At 41.2% G+C, this 18,691-nt stretch overlaps 1 protein-coding gene across 3 annotated transcripts in view; it reads left to right on the top strand.

The window, feature by feature from the left end:
* Nucleotides 1–18,691, top strand: part of adcy8 (adenylate cyclase 8) — a 134,872-nt gene that overhangs the window by 34,555 nt on the left and 81,626 nt on the right. For all 3 annotated transcript variants that reach the window (XR_002875123.1, XM_023965391.1, XM_023965392.1), the window contains exons 2-5: nucleotides 738–887; nucleotides 8,023–8,153; nucleotides 8,259–8,370; nucleotides 11,764–11,891. Coding sequence is in view for 2 of the 3 variants with exons in the window: in XM_023965391.1 (XP_023821159.1) it covers nucleotides 738–887; nucleotides 8,023–8,153; nucleotides 8,259–8,370; nucleotides 11,764–11,891 (521 nt within the window). In the remaining variant the exon portion in view is untranslated. The remainder of the gene's footprint in view (nucleotides 1–737; nucleotides 888–8,022; nucleotides 8,154–8,258; nucleotides 8,371–11,763; nucleotides 11,892–18,691) is intronic.

Here is an 18,691-nt window from a genome sequence, read left to right as displayed (position 1 = left end):
CTAGTGATGATCCAAACGCCTAATTACAGTACTTCTAGAAATGTATTGGAAGAACACGGCTGCTGGGTTTGTTTTTCACCGACCGTGAACTGACCATTATCGATTCTGAGCTCAACCCCCTCCTAATGCTTCTTCTGACACATGGAAAAAAAAACACACTGCTTTCATTTGGTCAGCCGGTTTAAGTTTAAACGCCTCAAAAAGAAACAGTAAAAGATGAATCGGCTTTCTGAAAACTGGAGCTGAAGGAGAAGATGGGAGAACAAAAACATGAAGTGACTGTTAGTGGGAGACTCGCTCAGACATAAGTCCAAAAACAATCAGATCACATGTAAACGAAAAAGAACCACTTAAGTTCCTCTTCATTGATTATTTGCAGCCTCCAAAGTAAAGCCGGTATGAAAAAAGGCTTTTTTCCCCGCGTCAGATTTACGTTGATCGTGTAAAACAGTCGAAGATTTCTGGTACTTCATGGAGCTTTAGAGTTATTCAGCAGCTTTGTGCTGACATGCAACAATTTAACGTAAACCAGCTAATTCTGACGCAGAAAGATGCGCAGAGGTGCTTTTCTCAGTAGTTTGAAGAACGTTGTTGGCGTTCAAGCTCACGCTGTCACAGCTTACACAGCTGCTCAGTTAGCGATACCAAATGGTCTAGCATTGAACTGCAAGGTCAAGTTTTTTCTCCTTTTTTTTTTAGTCATCCATTCATGAGCCTATGCCGTGTTTGTGTTTCAGGTAGCGGCTCAGGCGGTCCTGTTCCTGTGCATGAACACTGCTGGAATATTCATCAGTTACCTGTCTGACCGAGCTCAGCGGCAGGCCTTCCTGGAGACGCGCCGCTGCATCGAAGCTCGTCTGCGGCTGGAGACGGAGAACCAGCGGCAGGTGAGCGCAAACAGCAAACGATGAGCTCCAATTCAGTTTTCTTCACTTACCAACACTAAATCTGTCACTCCTGCTCATTGCTGCCAAGGCAACTGCCTTAACATCAAACCTAGCAACAGACCAAATTAAACTTTTGCCAACAACCATTTCCGTTTGACTTATCGAGACCTAAAGAATCTTCATGAAGACCAAAGGGAAAGATCCCCGTTTTGTTTCATGGAACCTTTGATCACTTCTCCTGTTGGATACATAAACAGACCTATTACACTGCTTATTCCACCTTAACATAAATATTTTTTTAAACTTTTCGATAACTTTAACATTTTTTTCTTTTGTGTTTTTTCCATTAGAAAAAAGAAAATTAAAAAAAAACTGAACCGCATAATCTGTAAGGTTTTTTTATATCTATGGGGTGGGCATGTTAAAAATGTTAGCTGAATAAAAATTACAGTTAATTTCATTCATTTAGTTTATATAGCTTGATTTTGTTTCACAGTTTTCCTCATATTTTCTTTCTCTCACCTCAATTTATACTTTTGTGGGATTTTTGTCCTAAAATGGTATAAAACTCTATAAATTGTTAAACTATGTTGTAATTATTAAAATTCATTTGTTTCTTTTCTAAAAAGAAATAAACTGGCAGGAAGCTTTGCCTGACAGTGCAGTAACCCACCTGGCACTAGGGGGCAGCAAAGGGCGTTTCCTCCTAACAGGTGCTCAGAAAAAGCCTGAATGTTTGTTTTCAGAAGTTTGATACGGGCAGAAAAGTTTGATTAGGCTTTAGTTGAAGCAGCAACACGGAAGATTTGTTGATCCACAAAAAACTGTCAAATCATGCATGACACCCCCCACCCAAAAAAAAAGAAAAGGAAACACTCTACTTTCTCTCTATTATTGGCTGTCCGTCAGATGGCTTGAATTTTCGAAACAAATAAGACATTTTAAAATCATTTTTGGGTTAATTTTGGACATGTTCTTGTGGCATTTTTCAAATAAAAAATCACTAGATTTTTTTGCATTGCTGAGTATTTCTCCTTTAAATCGCTGTCAATCAAACTGTCGCAAAGATGCTCGGTTTGAATTCGTGACTTGTTGTGATGTCACGACCCAATAGTGCATTGCACAGGCTCCCTGATCTGCCCCGTCCAGCGTGCACATCCGCTCAGGTGCAGTAGAAGAGCAGATTGCACATTGCTGGATTGCCCATGAAGGTACCGTAACCATTCGGCCTGCAATAACCGGTCGAGGTCCTTTCGACTGAGGATAACGTCACACTACGGTAGCCCCACTTGGACAAACTACGTAGTGTGGAGAACTGTTCGGGCTCTACATATTTTCATTTTACGTTTCCTTTTGTTACATAAAGTTATTTTCCCTTGTAAATTGTGTGTAACATTATTCTTAGTGTTCTGAGAGATTTTGCCACAATCCACTTTGTAAAAAGGTCTGTGGTTGTTAGAATGAACTGCTCCACATGAGTGAACCGTGTCTCTGAGCTGAGCAGCTGGAGTCTCGTAGCTTCGCGTTTGCAGGCAGGGAAGGTGCTTTGTTATAGTGTGCGGTCCAGAGAAGGGTTTGGAACGGTGTCTGTTTGGCTGCAAATGCACTTAATAATAATCATAACAATAATAAAGGCACGTTTAGAAGATAATCTCACTCTGTGTCGGAGCTCTGTTTGTTTACAACGGACCGCTTAATATCTTCTTCTATGGTAGTATAGTAATTTGTCCAGACCAATCACTATCTGACAAGTCATTGGATCAATGGACAGCAAATCACATAATGTGACGTCAGCACTAGTCGAAGGACCCTGAACGGTAGTTGTAGGCCAAACGGTTATGGTACCCACAACCGCATGTATTTTAAGTGCGTCCAAGGCTGGATTATGTTGTTGGCCCCATGTATTTAAAATGAAACTTGAAGTTTCTGCCTCCAGTGTGGCTCCACTGATGCTTGAATGCGTATGAATGTTCCGGTGGTGGTCAGAGGAGCCGTAGGCGTGAACTGGCAGCCATGCCTCTGTCAATCTGCCCAACGGCAGCTGTGGCTACATCAGTATTTACCATCAGTATGAATAAGGAGTGAATGAATAATGGAGACGCTGTAAGCACTTTGAAGCGCAAATAAATCTAATCCAAAGAAAAAGATCAGCACTGGCCACACAATTTTGTGTGTCTTTTTTGCCCCCCCTCCCCCAGTTTGCAGAAAGGGGGGATTGAGGGCGGAGCTATTCAGATCAGCACCAATTGCCACGCCCACATAGAGGAGATTTTGGAAACAGAGGCTTAAGTTAAACATGAATTATAGTTTTTTAAGACATTTAGGTTGTGGGATTTTGGTTAGAAACTTCCTAATCATAAATAAAACACCACTTGGAATGTTTTTATTGAAGTACAAAAATGTCATAAGTGGAAATTTGACCAATAATTGGGGTTCTTAAATAGTGGTAAACTTAATTTTTCAAACTTTTTTATTTGACTTGTAAGGAGTTAAATAAGAGTCCTGACATGACGCTACCTTTCTAGCTGGACTGTGACAGATCTATGAACATCATGTTTAGGTGTTTTTAGCATGTTCTTGTAGCATTTTTTTAGTGAAATAACTTTCAAACTGCACTTCTGAGTTTTTCTATTTTTTCAAATCGCTGTGAATCAGGAGCAGATGAAAACATGCTTGCCTTTTTCTTTTTACACCGGGGTTGTGGGTGGCTGAAGCATAGTTATAATGATAAAAAAAATACTGGGAACAATTTGAAAGTAGATCAACAGGCGATCGGAGGGGAACTTTAAGACAGTCCCTAGATAATCTGGAAGAGTCTGGATTTGCAAATAAGTTATAACCCAACTGGGGTGTTTTAAGAAAACAAAAATGGGACTGACTGGAGATGAGACCAGAACCTGAGTCACTGATATATTTGAGCCACACCAAATAAATGTAATTCCAGGTGAAATCTGTCACTAAACTGTGAGTTTTTTTCTTCTGTTTTTAGGTTTTCTAATTCAAACATACTTTACCCTTGATCCAAAATAAATGTATTGAATATTTCTGTAAGGTTGTAAGACTGTTTTATATCTGAAATCCAAATAGAAATGAAGAATCTCCCTAAAATACTAACTCAGTGGCCTTGTGGTGGAGTGTCTGCCCTGAGACTGGAAGGTTATGAGTTCAAATGAGACTTAAAGCCTCCCTGCTTGACCTGCAGCATAAAGGTGTTAAATTGTTGGGGTTCAAACCACCCAATGGTTTCTGAGCACAGCTGTGTTTGCAGCTCACTGTTCCCCCATGAATTTCACACACCAAGGTGTGTAACAACAATGAGATTTTCACTTTAAATCAACAGAAATGATCAGTATTGACCAAATGCATCTAAAAACAAAAACAGCTTCAGCTTTGAAAAGTTGGCCTTTTTTTTGTAAAAATTCTTGGATTTTCAAAGCTTGTGGAACTGCCCTTAAATAAACAGCACTGAGCGTGTTTGCATGAGTTTCTGCACTTTGAAGCGAGATCTCAAACCTGTGCAGAGGTCTCTGTCTGTCTGCAGGTCGTCTGCCGACCTTCCAACCGCGTCTCTGTCTGCTGGCGTCTGGTCAGGATAGAATCACAGCAAACAGAAAAGTGACTCTAAGAAGGAATTGATGGATTTTAGTTAACAGGACTTCATGCTCGCCGCGCGGCTAAAGAGTCCTCGGGGAGCACAGACACATGGACACTGCATCGATCTGACTCTGTCACTGTCGCTGTGGAAGAGCGTGCTACCTGACTGACGAACACACACAGCTAATAAAGCAGCTCCCAGCACACACTCTTCCCCGGGAATTGTTTACACCGTGGCTCCAAGAAGGCAGATGAGGCTTTTAGGGCGCTGGCTTTCCTGGAAAGCTCCGCCCAGATGAGCTTTGGGACGGTTTAACCCTTGTGCTATCTTAGATGACCCCACCCTTACATTGACGTGTTCTTCCTACCATGACAAAGGTGGATAAAGGTGGAAAGATTTCATGTAATCCATGGACACCAGTGAGGTTCATAAATCATTGAAGAAAAAAGGTTCAGAGCACTGTCTAGTGGGTCTGGATGACCCAACTCCCAATGTTAAGGTGCCTAGGACAGCACAAGGGTTACTGGAGTCCGATTTGACCATGCCTGCCCATTTCAGCCTTGGTGAAATCTAAAAACACAGCTGTGCATGTGAGGTTTCAGATGAAGTTCAAACAGCGTCATGGTTGTTTGAACCCAACTCTCCTGTGTTGGTTCAGATGTGGTATGTTTGGTGCAGGCCAGAGTTTCTTTGTTTGGGCCCAACTTCATCTGGACTCTGGTTGGGGCCAAACACTCCAACTCAGCTCCCCCTGAAAACCAAGTGGACTCTGGCATGCAAAAGGACTGTCCTGTGGGCCAGATCGGGATTAAAACCAATGGGGAGTAAAGGAAGGAGCTCCTCAAATACTGGCTCACCATTCTTTATGCAGCATCAACAATACAACACCTACAGTATGTGGCGGCAATGCAACAAAAACACAGCAATAATGCAGCAATAATGCAGCAGCACCAATGCAACAAAAAAGTTTTCTTCAGAAGACCCCACTTTTCAGCAAACCTGTTCCTCCAATCAGGATTGCTTTATGGCATTGGCATTAAAAGCGAAAGCATTTCTGTGATCTTGATAGGAGTTTACTGTAATCACAGTTCACAGAAACTTCTCTAAAAGATAAAAATAAAAATGTGTTTCCTGATGCAGAACTTCTGCCATTTGGGGTCAACTTCCTCAGGTTTCACTATTTTTTTGGGATCTGTGATGTGTGGCCAGCCCCAGAAAAAAAAAAAAAAAAGGTGTTTTTTTTTAGTAAACTTAGTAGAATGATCTCAGATCTGCTTATTTTTTATTTATTTTTTACCAAAACATAAGAAAAATAAGTTGCTAAACTGCATTTTGGTTCTTCGGAGTAGCATTGATCTTTTTGTCTCCAAGTGGATGCACCAGAATGGAGTGGAGAAGGGGGGTTTAGGCCCCGCCCACTGTATTTTCTATATCACTAATCAACTGTTTTTCAAACCGCAGTTTTTCATCTGCTTCAGATCTATCTCAATTATACTCAGAAGTGCAACTGAAAAAAGAAATGCAGTTTTAGTCTTAAATCATTTCATGTTGGCATTTCTGAGTATTTCTCCTTTGAAATCACTGTCAATCAAACTGTCGTAAAGATGCTTGGTTTGAATTAATGAGTTGTCACAATAACCCAAGAGTGCATTGCACAAGCTCCCTGATCTGCCCCGTGCAGCGTGCACATCAGTCCAGGTGCAGGAGAATAGAAGATGGAACATTGCTGGATTGCCCGCATGTATTTCACTAAAAAACTAAAATTAGCCTAAATCTTCATAAGATTCTCAGATCACTGCAGCTAATGGATCAAGAAATCAACTGCTAATGACTGAATAGAAATGAGCGCCGCATGGGTCTCTGTTTTCCTTTTAGGAGAGGCGTTTTTCTTGGCTTTGCTGCAGTTTTCCACAGCCAAACAGCTCTGGAGGATGCTCCATGGCTCCCACTCCAAAGCTGGTCCTGCTTTTGCCAGGAGGCGCAGCGTCATCTTTGAAAAGACTGAAAGAAACAAACAGAGTTAAGAAAGTAAGAAATAAACAGCAAAAACAAACTAGAAGGAAAAAGCACAAAAAATACAACCATTTACAGAAGAAGAAGCAGGCTACCATCTGCTTTAAAGGACGTTAAATGTGATCTCCTTTAAATCATCCTAAAGGAGGTCAGAACTATCTCACCTGCAGGGTTCGGAGTAAAGTGAAGTAAGTTGAAGTCTTTCCAAAGCAATGCTTCAGCAGATGGCTGAGGGGCTGCAAAGGTAAAGGATACTGCAAATTAAAGGGCAGATGGAACCAAACCTTTTGGTTTTCCTGCTGTCAAAACTGCACATTTGGGTTGGAGAAGAACCATCAACGTCACTGCAGTGGGTTTTTCTGAATATTTGCAGCATCTTCTGACTGTTTAGCGAAAGACAAAAGTGACCGCTGGATAGCTCCAACATTGCTCACCATTTTGTTGCACTGGTAATGTTAGTTTGGGATTGTGTGGGGCTGTAAACTAGCAGGAGAGAGTGTTAACAGAGAGCTCTCAGCAAGGTGGGGCGGTCTTGATCCACGGCAACAGTCCCCCCCACATCTCAGAGGTTAATGAGAGGTCTGATATGAATTCTAATTTCTAACTCCTGCCGCTTTGCAAAAATGTTGTCCTAGAAAATGACACAGGTTTTTTGATTTTGCCTCAAAAATGGCTTCAACATAATTAAAAGACCACCGGGAACGCCCTGAAAATAGATCAGAAGATTATCGTAGCTGGTCTTTAAATGGTCTAATGCTTTTGGATTTAGCAACAAAAATGTCTGAAAGTGTTCCGTCGATGAGTCTGTCTCAGTCAATGCTCACCATCACCGAAACTGCAGCCAACCTGTTCCTCCAGTCAGGCAGGAGTGCTTTATGGCATGGGCATTAAAGGCGAAAACATTTCTGTGATCTTAATAGGAGTTTACTGTGATCACAGGACAGTTCACAGAAACCCATCTGAAATACCTGATGCAGAACTTCTGCCGTTTGTGGTCAACTTCCTCCATTTTGACTTGTTTTTTGGATCTGTGATGTGTGGCCAGCGCCAGAATGAACTAAAAAATAACATATCTTTTTTAGTAAACTTAGTAGAATATCTCAGATCTGCTAAAAAAGTTTTTTATATTTTATTTTATATTATTTTTTAACCAAAAGAAAAGTGGCTAAACTGCATTTTTGGTTCTTTAGAGTGCATGGATCTCTTTGTCTCCAAGTGGATACATCAGAATGGAGGGGAGAAGGGCGGTTTAGGCCCCGCCCACTGTATATTCGGAATCACTAATAAACTGTTTTTCAACCCGCATTTTTTATCTGCTTCGGATTTATCTCAGTTATACTCAGAAGTGCAATTTTAAAAAAAAGAAAGAAATGCATTTTTATTCTTAATTTTCTTATATTACAATATAATATGTCCACCAACATCAGAAAAATGCCACAAGAACATGTTCAAAACATCATTTTCATGCAGTGGGTCTCTAAGCCTGAGTGATCAGTCATTTGCTCACCTGCACTGCGTCTCTTGCAGGAGCGGCTGGTGCTGTCGGTGCTACCACGTTTTGTAGTTTTGGAAATGATCAACGACATGACAAATGTAGAGGACGAACACCTCCAGCATCAGTTCCACAGAATCTACATCCACCGCTACGAGAATGTCAGGTGAGGCGCCGGGACCACGCCTCCTCAAAGAAAAGAAAAGTTTGACAAACATTTGAAGTGCTGACTGACATGGCTGTGACAGTGACATTTCCGTATTTTATTCAGCATTCTTTTCGCAGATGTCAAAGGCTTCACCAACTTGTCCACGACGCTGTCGGCACAGGAGCTGGTGCGAATGCTGAATGAGCTCTTTGCACGCTTCGACCGCCTCGCACACGTGAGTGAAGCTTCTGCCCGAACTCTAATAAAACGGCGAGCATCCATCCAAACATCATTCATTCTTCGTGCAGGGGAAAAATGAATGAAGGCTGTTTCTCCTTCACAGATTTTCTGTTATTAAATCTTTTTTTTTAAATGTTTTTCTCATTTAGAATTTTTCTGCTGAGTCAGAAGTGAAAACAGATTATTAGGCGCATTTCAGCAAAGACAGATTTGTTCAAATGATCCAATTAACCAATAATCAATGTGAGGTTGGGGTTAATTATAGATTTAGTCATGACAGAAAACAGTCAGAGGTTCTGCACGGAGATAGAGTTCGGTAGAAAAGCAGCATTAAATTCTTATTGGACCAAAACAAGATCCTGAGCATGAAAAAAACAGAGGGGAATGTTGTTATACACATTGACTGCACATGAGAACTGGACAGACTGTGACCCATAAAAAATGGAAGAGAAGCCTTAATTTAAAGGCTTAATTTAAAGCCTTAGCCCTTGTGCTATCTTAGATGACCCCACCCTTACATTGACGTGTTCTTCCTACCATGACAAAGGTGGATAAAAGTGGAAAGATTTCATGTAATCCATGGACACCAGTGAAGATCACAAAACATTGAAGAGAAAAGGTTCAGAGCACTGTCTAGTGGGTCTAGATCAGTGTTTTTCAACCTTTTCTGAGCCACGGCACACTTTAAGCTTAAAAAAAATCCCGCGGCACACCAGCATCCAAAAATTTAAAAAAAAAGGAGAAACTCATAGTCTGTATTGATCTACAGCCCCTCCACAATCTCACGTGCATTTTTGAGATAATTGTTGCAGAAAAAGCTGGAAACTGCAGCTGTTTTTTTTCTAAAAGATGCAATAAAAGATAAGTTAGAAGATTTAAAAACAGTTTGATGTGTGTTCGTTGGTTTCAAGACGTTTAACAACAGATCTCCGTATGCGCTGTCACTCTCACAACCCAATGCATCATGGGAGATGTAGTGCATAAAACGGCCGGAGATCGGTTTTCGGAGCTTCATTGTTTTGTTCACTTGTTCCACGGTCTGATACCGGATTCTGTGGGGAGCTACACCGCTAAAGACGAGCTTTAGCTGCTATTTTTTTTAGAACTGAGCGACTTTACGAACTAAATCGGGACAAGGAAGTGAAGACTTTAACCACTTCTGATTGGTCAGACTGATGACATGTGATTACGCCTTCAAGAATGATTGGTGGAGACAGTTAAAGGGACGGGACGTTTCCAAAATACAGCCGAAGGTGCAGCTGAATCGCGGTACCTTATCAAAATGTCTTTAATAAAATAAAATAAACGCAAAGAAAAAGTATTTTATGATCTTTTATATTCCTAACTACTCAGTGTTTTATCAGGGCCAGTTTGGATGAACAGAGAGCTGAAATCATGGAGATGGTAATTGCTTTTAGATCAGTTAATGAGGGCAATTTCCCAAGGCACACTTGACCATCTCTCACGGCACACTAGTGTGCCACGGCACACTGGTTGAAAAACACTGGTCTAGATGACCCAACTCCCAACGTTAAAGTGCCTAGGATAGCACAAGGGTTAAACGACAGTGTTCCTTAAAGTCCTGATTGTTTTATATGTGGATTAATTCATGTTGTGTTTACCAATGCCAAAGCAATTTTGAGACATACGCAGTGCTCAAAGTTTCAGTCTGTATTGTTATTTTTTATGAGTTCTGAACAAGTGAGTTTGAGTGTAAATACACTAACACGGCTAACGTGTAGCAATGTCAAAACTTTTTTTTGTACATACTACTATCAACATTAGGAGTTAGTTCCAGCTTCTCTTTTCTCTTTTCAACAACAAGAAAAGTATACAAACATGATCAATATAAATAAAGTTAATCAACAAATACAAGAAGGGTTTATACAAATACACACCTTGTGTGTCAGAAGATTTATAACCCCCTGTTGTTACAGTAAAATATGTCCAACACAAGAGGCATTCTGCTCTTATCTGTTTGCTCAGCTGCTGAACATCAGACTGAACACATTAGGTCCCTTTCAAGTGAACCAGAGTTCGTCTCCCGTGCTAATCCGGAGCAAATTTTCAGTCTGAATACGTCCAAGCTGACCCTGATCCTGGACCAGGAACCGCTCTCTGACTCAACTTTTATGGTAGTGTTGGTTTGTTTCTAATCAGACTGAGCTTCGGTTTGCTCCGGGATTCCTCAGACTGAAAACAATTTGTTCTCAGAGCAGAACAACTCAACCAATACGGCCACCAGCTGATATAAAAAGAGTAGGAATGAAGCAACAGATGAGCCGTGGACAAATGTAAAGCAACAATAGTCGTGTTATCAAACAGAAAAAAAGAGTCCAACTGTTTACTTGTTAGAACATTTAACACCACTGAAAATGCTTCTTAAATGCTTTTCTGTGTCTCATTACCAGCAAGTGACACAGCCGCTCCCGCCGTCACCCTAAAAGCTACCTTGCAGTTTTCTTAACAGAATTCTCTTAAAATAACGGCATAACACCACAACGATGAGACACAGAAACTCATTGAAATGTGGTCAGATGAATACAGTCTCATCAAAACAACTTTTAAGGTGATCCACACTGCTTCTTACAGTTTTCATGACATTCTAAATGACATTAACGCTTATCAGCATACCTTCATACCCGACGTCTCATCATTACTGCAGTTGCTAGCATCCTTAGAGTTAAAGCTCACACGGCACATCTCCTTGCTAGTAACCACCTTGCAGCGTGCCTCTGCCATACCAAAGTAACTAAAAACTGGTAATCGAAACATATAGTTTTAAGGAGTTTACTGTTCCGACAAGAATTGTAAAGCACAGCATCTCTACTTTCTCTTGTTTTTTGACACAACCTCATTGTTCCTGCCCAATGAGTGACAAGATCTTTAGTCACCTGGTTTTGTTTAGAAGCTTTGGTATTTCACAGAATGGTCTGTTTGATTCCAGTCTAAATCCAAACACAAGGGTCGGGACCCAATCCCGAAGAAAGGATATTCCCAGTCTGAATCTGACAAGAGTCAGAGACTAGTTTGGCTTAATGCGTCTTATATATGAAAAAAGTACAAAAATAGACTATTCATTGATGATGTGCCTTCTGGTTCTCTGGTTTGCCCTGTGGTATGTCTTGCTCCAATGAAAGTCAATTTAGTTACCATTTAATGGCGTCATGTTAAACGCCATGTTGGGACCAGAAATTGTCAGTAAGCAGTGATTGGCCCAAGTCATGCTGAGTCGACATTTCTAAAGCAACCACTCTAACCAATCAGGAGGAGTGTTGGAAGGCCACACCTACCACTTGAAAGGGGGCTTGGGAGAATCTGAAATTTTAAAAGACTCTTTTGTGTTTTCTGGATGTTTGTTTCTAACTTTTGCTCTCATCTTTTTCAGGAGCATCACTGTCTGAGAATAAAGATCCTGGGAGACTGTTACTACTGCGTATCGGGTCTGCCGGAGCCCAGACCAGACCACGCCCACTGCTGCGTGGAGATGGGCCTCAGCATGATCAAAACCATCAGGTACCACCATCTCTACCGTCAAGCAAACCTTGACCCACCAAATATTGCAGTTTCTCAAATGACCACTGGCGGCGGTATTCTTGCATTGTATGAATGTTGTTCCTGAAAGTTTGTGCTGTCATTCTAAAGGATATATATATGTTTTCATTGGTTTACCTAACCTAGAGACATGGTCACAGAAAAATATGCCGAACCGAAAACAGTCCTGCTAAAATAACACAAACCAGCATTCTTATAGTTTTAAATCTTTCGTGTTTGCATTTCAATTCAATTCAATTTTTATTTGTATAGCCCAAATTCACAACAACAGTCGTCTCAATGGGCTTTCGTATAGGTAATTGAAAAAGTTAAACATAAAATCAAAAGGATCATGAATACATAGAATTCAATAGGAAAATACTAAATTGAACAAACAAACTGACTAAGCCAAACTAGACATCCTTGCCCTTAGACCCCCCTTCGCGGTAAGTAAAAACTCCTAAAAAAAACTCCGGAAAAAAAGGAAGAAACCTCAGGGGGGCCCACATGAAGGAGGGATCCTCCCCCAGGACGGACAGGCGATTTACCATAACTCTTGGAATTAACTTATCTAACAAAACAACTACACATTTAAAGTCCAGCAGACGAGCTTCATCCAGCCGAAGTTGGGGGGACGGCCGGGGCGCAGAGTCGAGCCGTAGACAGGATCCACAGCCAGGTGTAGTAGCAGGAGCAGAGACGAGGTCCACGGCCAGGTACAGAGCAGAGACGAGCCAGAGGCAGGGTCCACAGCCAAACGCTCTACCTCCAACCGTACTTTTACTAATTCTAGGAACCACAAGCAGTCCTGCATTTTGCGAGCGAAGTGTTCAGATTGGATGGTAAGGGACTATGAGGTCCTTAATATAGGACGGGGCCATTCCATGTAAGGCCTCATAGGTTAACAGGAGGAACTTGAACTTAATTCTAGAATCAACTGGGAGCCAATGGAGCCAAACTAACACAGGAGTGATGTGATCTCTTCTGCTAGTTCCTGCTAACAATCTAGCTGCTGTGTTCTGAACAAGCTGGAGACATCTTAAGGAACTCTTAGGACACGCTGCTAACAAGGAGTTACAGTAATCCAGCCTCGACGTAACAAATGCATGGATGAGTTTTTCAGCATCACTCTTAGAAAGTATATTTCTGATCTTAGCAATATTCCGCAGGTGAAAAAAAGGCAGTTCTACATGCCTGAGATGTGTGAGCCTTGAATGATAAATCCTGGTCAAATAAAACCCCAAGGTTTCTAACTGTGGAATTGGGGGCTATACTTATGCCATCCAGTAAGACTATCTGATCAAACAGAGCATCTCTGAGGTTTTTAGGACCTAGTATAATGACCTCAGTTTTTATCTGGGTTCAGGAGGAAGTAATTAATTGTCATCCAATTCTTGATGTCTCTGATGCAGGCATTCAGTTTCTCTATATTGTCATTCTGGTCAGGTTTCATGGATAAATACAACTGCGTATCGTCAGGATAACAATGAAAATTAATGCTGTGTTTCCAGGTTATGTTTTCTAGGGGTAGCATATAAAGCATAAACAGGAGGGTTCCTAAAACTGAGCCTTGTTGGACTCCGTAGTTAACTCAAGTGCAATGAGAGGACTGTCCAAAGAAAGACTTTTTGGATTTCTGCTCATCGTCTACAACGCTGCCTAACAATGTAGCCACAGGAAGGCTCGAATTTGTGTCATGACCGCCTCCTACAGTAAGAAGAGGCTTTGTGCGAAATGTCAAAGCAGTGGAAATTGGATGTTCCCTAAGCAGCTTGTGTTGTTGATGGTGAAACTGTTACGGAGCATGTCGAGACCCCAAGGGGCCCTAAATGTCTAAGGTGTGGTTAAAATTGGCAGGTAGGGTGCTAGGAGGACATCCGCTGCTTGCTGGCAGTGATGTCCAAGCACCCCCCCTACCAAGGGCCCTACATGTCTAAGGTGTAAATAAAACTGAGAGAGGGGGGGCCCATTCCATACGGCAACCATGGGAGGGGGACCACTGCCAAGTAGCCCCCCCCAAGGTGCATCGCAGGCCAAACCCCCCACCCTCTCACCCTAATATGAGATTATATGAGGAAGGGGGTAAATTGGTAATAATGATGTCCGTAATAATTGTGTGTGAACTATGTAAACTGAGCATGAACTGCATAAGTCTCAACCAACCAAAAATTCTGAAATCACGTGAAATTGCATCAGCCGAGACCCATGGCAGAAATCTGTGCACACAAATATTTAACACTAGAAATTGGCTTGATATGGCTGTTAAAGTTCAGGTCAGAGTTCATGATTACCCTTAGGTTTTTGACTTGACTTGAAGGTTTTAGAGACAGGAAGTGAAGGTAACTGCTGAAACTTTCTCTTGACTGACTTCAGTCTTGTCTGAGTATAGCTGGAGAAAGTTGTTTTGCATCCAAGCACTGATCTGTTGGATGCAACAACTGAGTAAATCCACAGGCCCATATTCACCTGCTGCCAGTGACACATATATTTGAGTATCGTCTGCATAGTTGGGACAAGATATTTTATTACTACGCATTAACTGACCTTGTGGCAGTGTGTAGAGGTGGAGAAGTTAGTTACTTCAGCTGTTGGATCATTTCCTGTTTAGCACAGGACAGTTTTTACTTCATTGTGTTTAAACAAATATTGTTTATAGAAGGTCAAAAATCTAAATTGGCCCAAACGTGCACTTTTCCCACAGGCGGCTCTGGAAATTAAGCTTTACAGGCGATTAAAAAAAACATTGTTTAGGCAAGGCAAGCCAAGTTTATTTGTATAGCACAATTTGTACACAAAGTAATTCAAGGTGCTTCACAAAACAGAAAAATGCATTAAAGCACAGTACATCATAGAAATAATCAACGTAAAATTTACTTTAAAAGAAAAGAAAAAATTTGAAAATTGATTTAAAAATAAAGGAAGGAAAGGAAAGAAAAGTGCAGATAAGACCTTTCAGTCATATACACGGCTAAACAGAAATGTTTCAAGTCTAGATTTGAACATGAACACAGAAGAAGCCTGTCTTACGCCTTCAGGGAGGCTGTTCCAGATTTTAGCTGCAGAATATTGAAACGCTGATTCCCCTTGTTTAGTTCTGACTCTGGGAATCAACAGGAGGCCGGCCCCTGAGGTCCTCAGAGTACGAGATGGTTCATATGGCACTAACATGTCAGAGATGTACTTTGGTGCGCGGCCATGGAGAGACTTATACACAGGCAGAGCTGCTTTGAAGTCTATTCTTTGAGGTACAGGGAGCCAGTGCAGAGACCTGAGCACAGGACTAATGTGATCATACTTCCTGGTTTTGGTCAGGACTCGAGCAGCAGCATTCTGGATGTACTGAAGCTGTTTTACAGCTCGTTTGGAGAGGCCAGTGAGCAGGCCGTTACAGTAGTCTAACCCAGTGTTTTTCAACCAGTGTGCCGCGGCACACTAGTGTGCCGTGGGAGATGGTCAAGTGTGCCGTGGGAAATTGCCCTCATTAACTGATCTAAAAAAATGTTCCATCTCCAGGATATCAGCTCTTTGTTCATCCAAACAGGCGCTGATAAAACACTGAGTAGTTAGGAATATAAAAGATCTTAAAATTACATTTTCTTTGTGTTTATTTAATTCTATTAAAAACATTTTGATAAGAATGACATAACCGGGATTTACCTGCAGCTATAACAATTTGCGGAAAAGTCTCGCCCCTTCAACTGTCTCCGCCAATCATTCTTGAAGGTTTAATCACATGTCATCAGTCTGACCAATCAGAAGTGCTTAAAGTCTTCACTTCCTTGTTCTTAATTCTGCAGATAAAGTCGCTCAGTTCTAACAAAAATACCAGCTAAAGCTCGTCTTTAGCGGTGTAGCTTTCCACAGAGTCACAATGAAGCTCAGAGACGCGATCATTGCTGTCGATCATTACAGACCATGAATTGCTGCTTTTTTTGGGGATGCTGGTGTGCCGCGGGATTTTTGTCAAGGTTAAAGTGTGCCGTGGCCTCAAAAGAGGTTGAAAAACACTGGTCTAACCTACTGGAGACAAATGGATGAATAAGTATCTCCAGGTCTGGCTTTGACACTATGTTTTTGATTTTGGCAATGTTTTTCAGATGGTAAAATGCCGCTGATGTTACTGACTTGATATGGCTGTTAAAGTTCAGGTCAGAGTCCATGATTACCCCTAGATTTCTGACTTGATTTGAGGGTTTAAGAGACAGAGAATGAAGGTAGCTGCTGACACTTTCTCTTTGTTTCTGTGGGCCAAAAATAATAACTTCGGTCTTGTTTGAGTTTAGCTGGAGAAAGTTGTTCTGCATCCACGCACAGATCTGTTGGAGGCAGTGGCTGAGTGAATCCACCGGCCCATATTCACCTGTTGTCAGTGACACATAGATCTGAGTATCATCTGCATAGTTGTGATAAGATATGTTATTACTGCGTATTAACTGCCCTAGTGGCAGCATGTAGAGGTTGAACAGAAGGGGTCCCAGGATCGATCCCTGGGGCACACCACAAGTCAAGGCCATGCAGTCTGAGACACAACTCCCAATTTCACCAAAATATTTCCTGTCTTCTAGATAAGACTTGAGCCAATTTAGAGCAGATCCAGAAATGCCAACCCAGTCTTGGAGTCTGTGCAAAAGGATCCCATGATCAACAGTATCAAAGGCAGCACTCAGGTCTAGCAGGATTAAGTCAGTGACTTTGACATCATCAGCGTTCAGGCGGATGTCGTTGGTTACCTTAATAAGTGCAGTTTCTGTGCTATGATGGGTTCTAAGACCTGACTGGAAAACATCAAATGAATTGTTTAATAAGAGAAAGTCAGTGAGCTGTTGGTAGACAACTTTTTCAAGGACTTTTCCTAAAAATGGCAGATTAGAGATAGGTCTGTAATTATTCAGTACAGTGGGATCAAGACCACTTTTCTTCAGGAGAGGTTTAATGACTACAGTTTTTAAGGCCTCGGGAAATATTCCAGATTGAAGAGACATGTTAACTATTTGAGTAATTGATGGCAACACACTGTTCAGGACAGACTTTAGAAATCTAGTGGGTAACACATCAAGGCAGCATGTAGACGAGCTCAGACGGGTGATGGTCTCTTGGACAGTTTGGTCAGTGACAGGTACAAAGTGAGTCAGCTTAGAGTGAGTAGGTGGCCGTTGGATAGTTATATGTGTTGTGGAGTTGATGGCTTTTTTAATGCCCTGAACCTTGTCATTAAAAAATACAGCAAACTCATTACATTTAGGTGTGCAAACCAGTTCTATTGGTAGCTGGGTTGGAGGGTTAGTTAATCTGTTTACTGTTCTGAACAGGACACGAGAGTTGCTGCTGCAACTTCCAATGATTTCAGAGAAGTACCTTTCCCTTGTTCTGCATAAGATCTGGTTGTAAGCGTACAACTCCCCCTTATACATTCCATAATGAACCTGGAGTTTTGACTTGCGCCACTTTCGCTCAGCTCTGCGGCACTGTTGTTTCTGTGCCCTGACTAGATCATCGTTCCTCCAGGGAGCTTTCTGTCTATGTTTTCTCAATTTAACTTTCATAGGGGCAATGGCATCCAGAACATTGAAGATGCTGGAAGTAACAGAATTCAGCATTTCATCAACATTGGCACCAGAGGCGTTTTCAGGGTTAATCATTTCTACAAACTGTGCCCTAGTGCTCTCATTTATTTGTCTCCTTTGGACAACTGCAGGGCCAGGCGGTGGTTTGGGAGCAGGTCAAAGAATACACAGAAATGATCAGAGAGGGCGACATCACCCACACTGACATTGTAAATATTAACCCCCTTTGTGATGAGCAGGTCCAGAGTGTGCCCTCTGCTGTGGGTGGGGCAACTCACATGCTGAATTAAATCAAAGGTTTCAAAGACAGCATTGAGCTCTTTTGCATTTCTGTCATTGACATTATCAACATGAACATTAAAATCACCTGTAATGTCTAGACCATCAAAGTCTGTGCACACAACTGAGAGCATTTCAGTGAAATAATCAATGAAACTTTGGCTGTGCTGAGAAGGTTTGCACATAACTATGCAGAGTAAGGGAGGAGTTTGTTTTAATTCAATCTTAGGAACACACACTCAAATGATGAAAACACACCAAATGATAGTCTGCGGGTTGCAATATTATCTCTAAACAGTGCAGAAACGCCTCCACCCTTTTTATTTTCTCGTATTTCCGATTCATGTTTGTAGTTGGGGGGAGTTGATTCGACTAGAACTATGTTTCCTGGGTTTTTGTCAAGCCATGTTTCAGTTAAAAACATAAAATCAAGATTAAAAGAAGAGATAAGATTATTGATTAAAAATGATTTGTGGCATGAAGATCTGACATTGAGTGCAGCAAGTTTGAGATAGTTTCCTTGGGACTCGTCAAAACCTTTCAGGGGATATGAATTGGATTTCTTTGATTGGACAGTCTAACTGCCCTTTTTTGCATTCTACGTGATAACTCAGTAGGTGGTGTTTTGATTTGATTTGATTGATTTTATTGATTGGATTAATTTATCTATTCGAAGCATTGTAGTCAAAACACTAAAGAATGTACACATATTTATACAGAAATGTTGAAATGCAAAGATTAAAAAAACAGAAAAGAAAACAAAACAAAAAAGTCAATTAAATCATATTTGCCTGATTAAATATATTGATCATTAACTAAAATTAAGTAGAACTTGATTTATTGCTTAAAAACGAGTGGGAAGTAGCAAACTTATATAAACTCACCCCTACTGAGTTAATTCATTTCATAGTTTTACAGTTTTTTTAATCCAGTTCTGAT

This window comes from Oryzias latipes, chromosome 17 (assembly GCF_002234675.1).
Source record: "Oryzias latipes chromosome 17, ASM223467v1".
Taxonomy (NCBI): Eukaryota; Metazoa; Chordata; class Actinopteri; order Beloniformes; family Adrianichthyidae; genus Oryzias; species Oryzias latipes.
The sequence above is the reverse complement of the archived record's forward strand: the minus strand, read 5'-3'. Positions and strand labels throughout refer to the sequence as shown.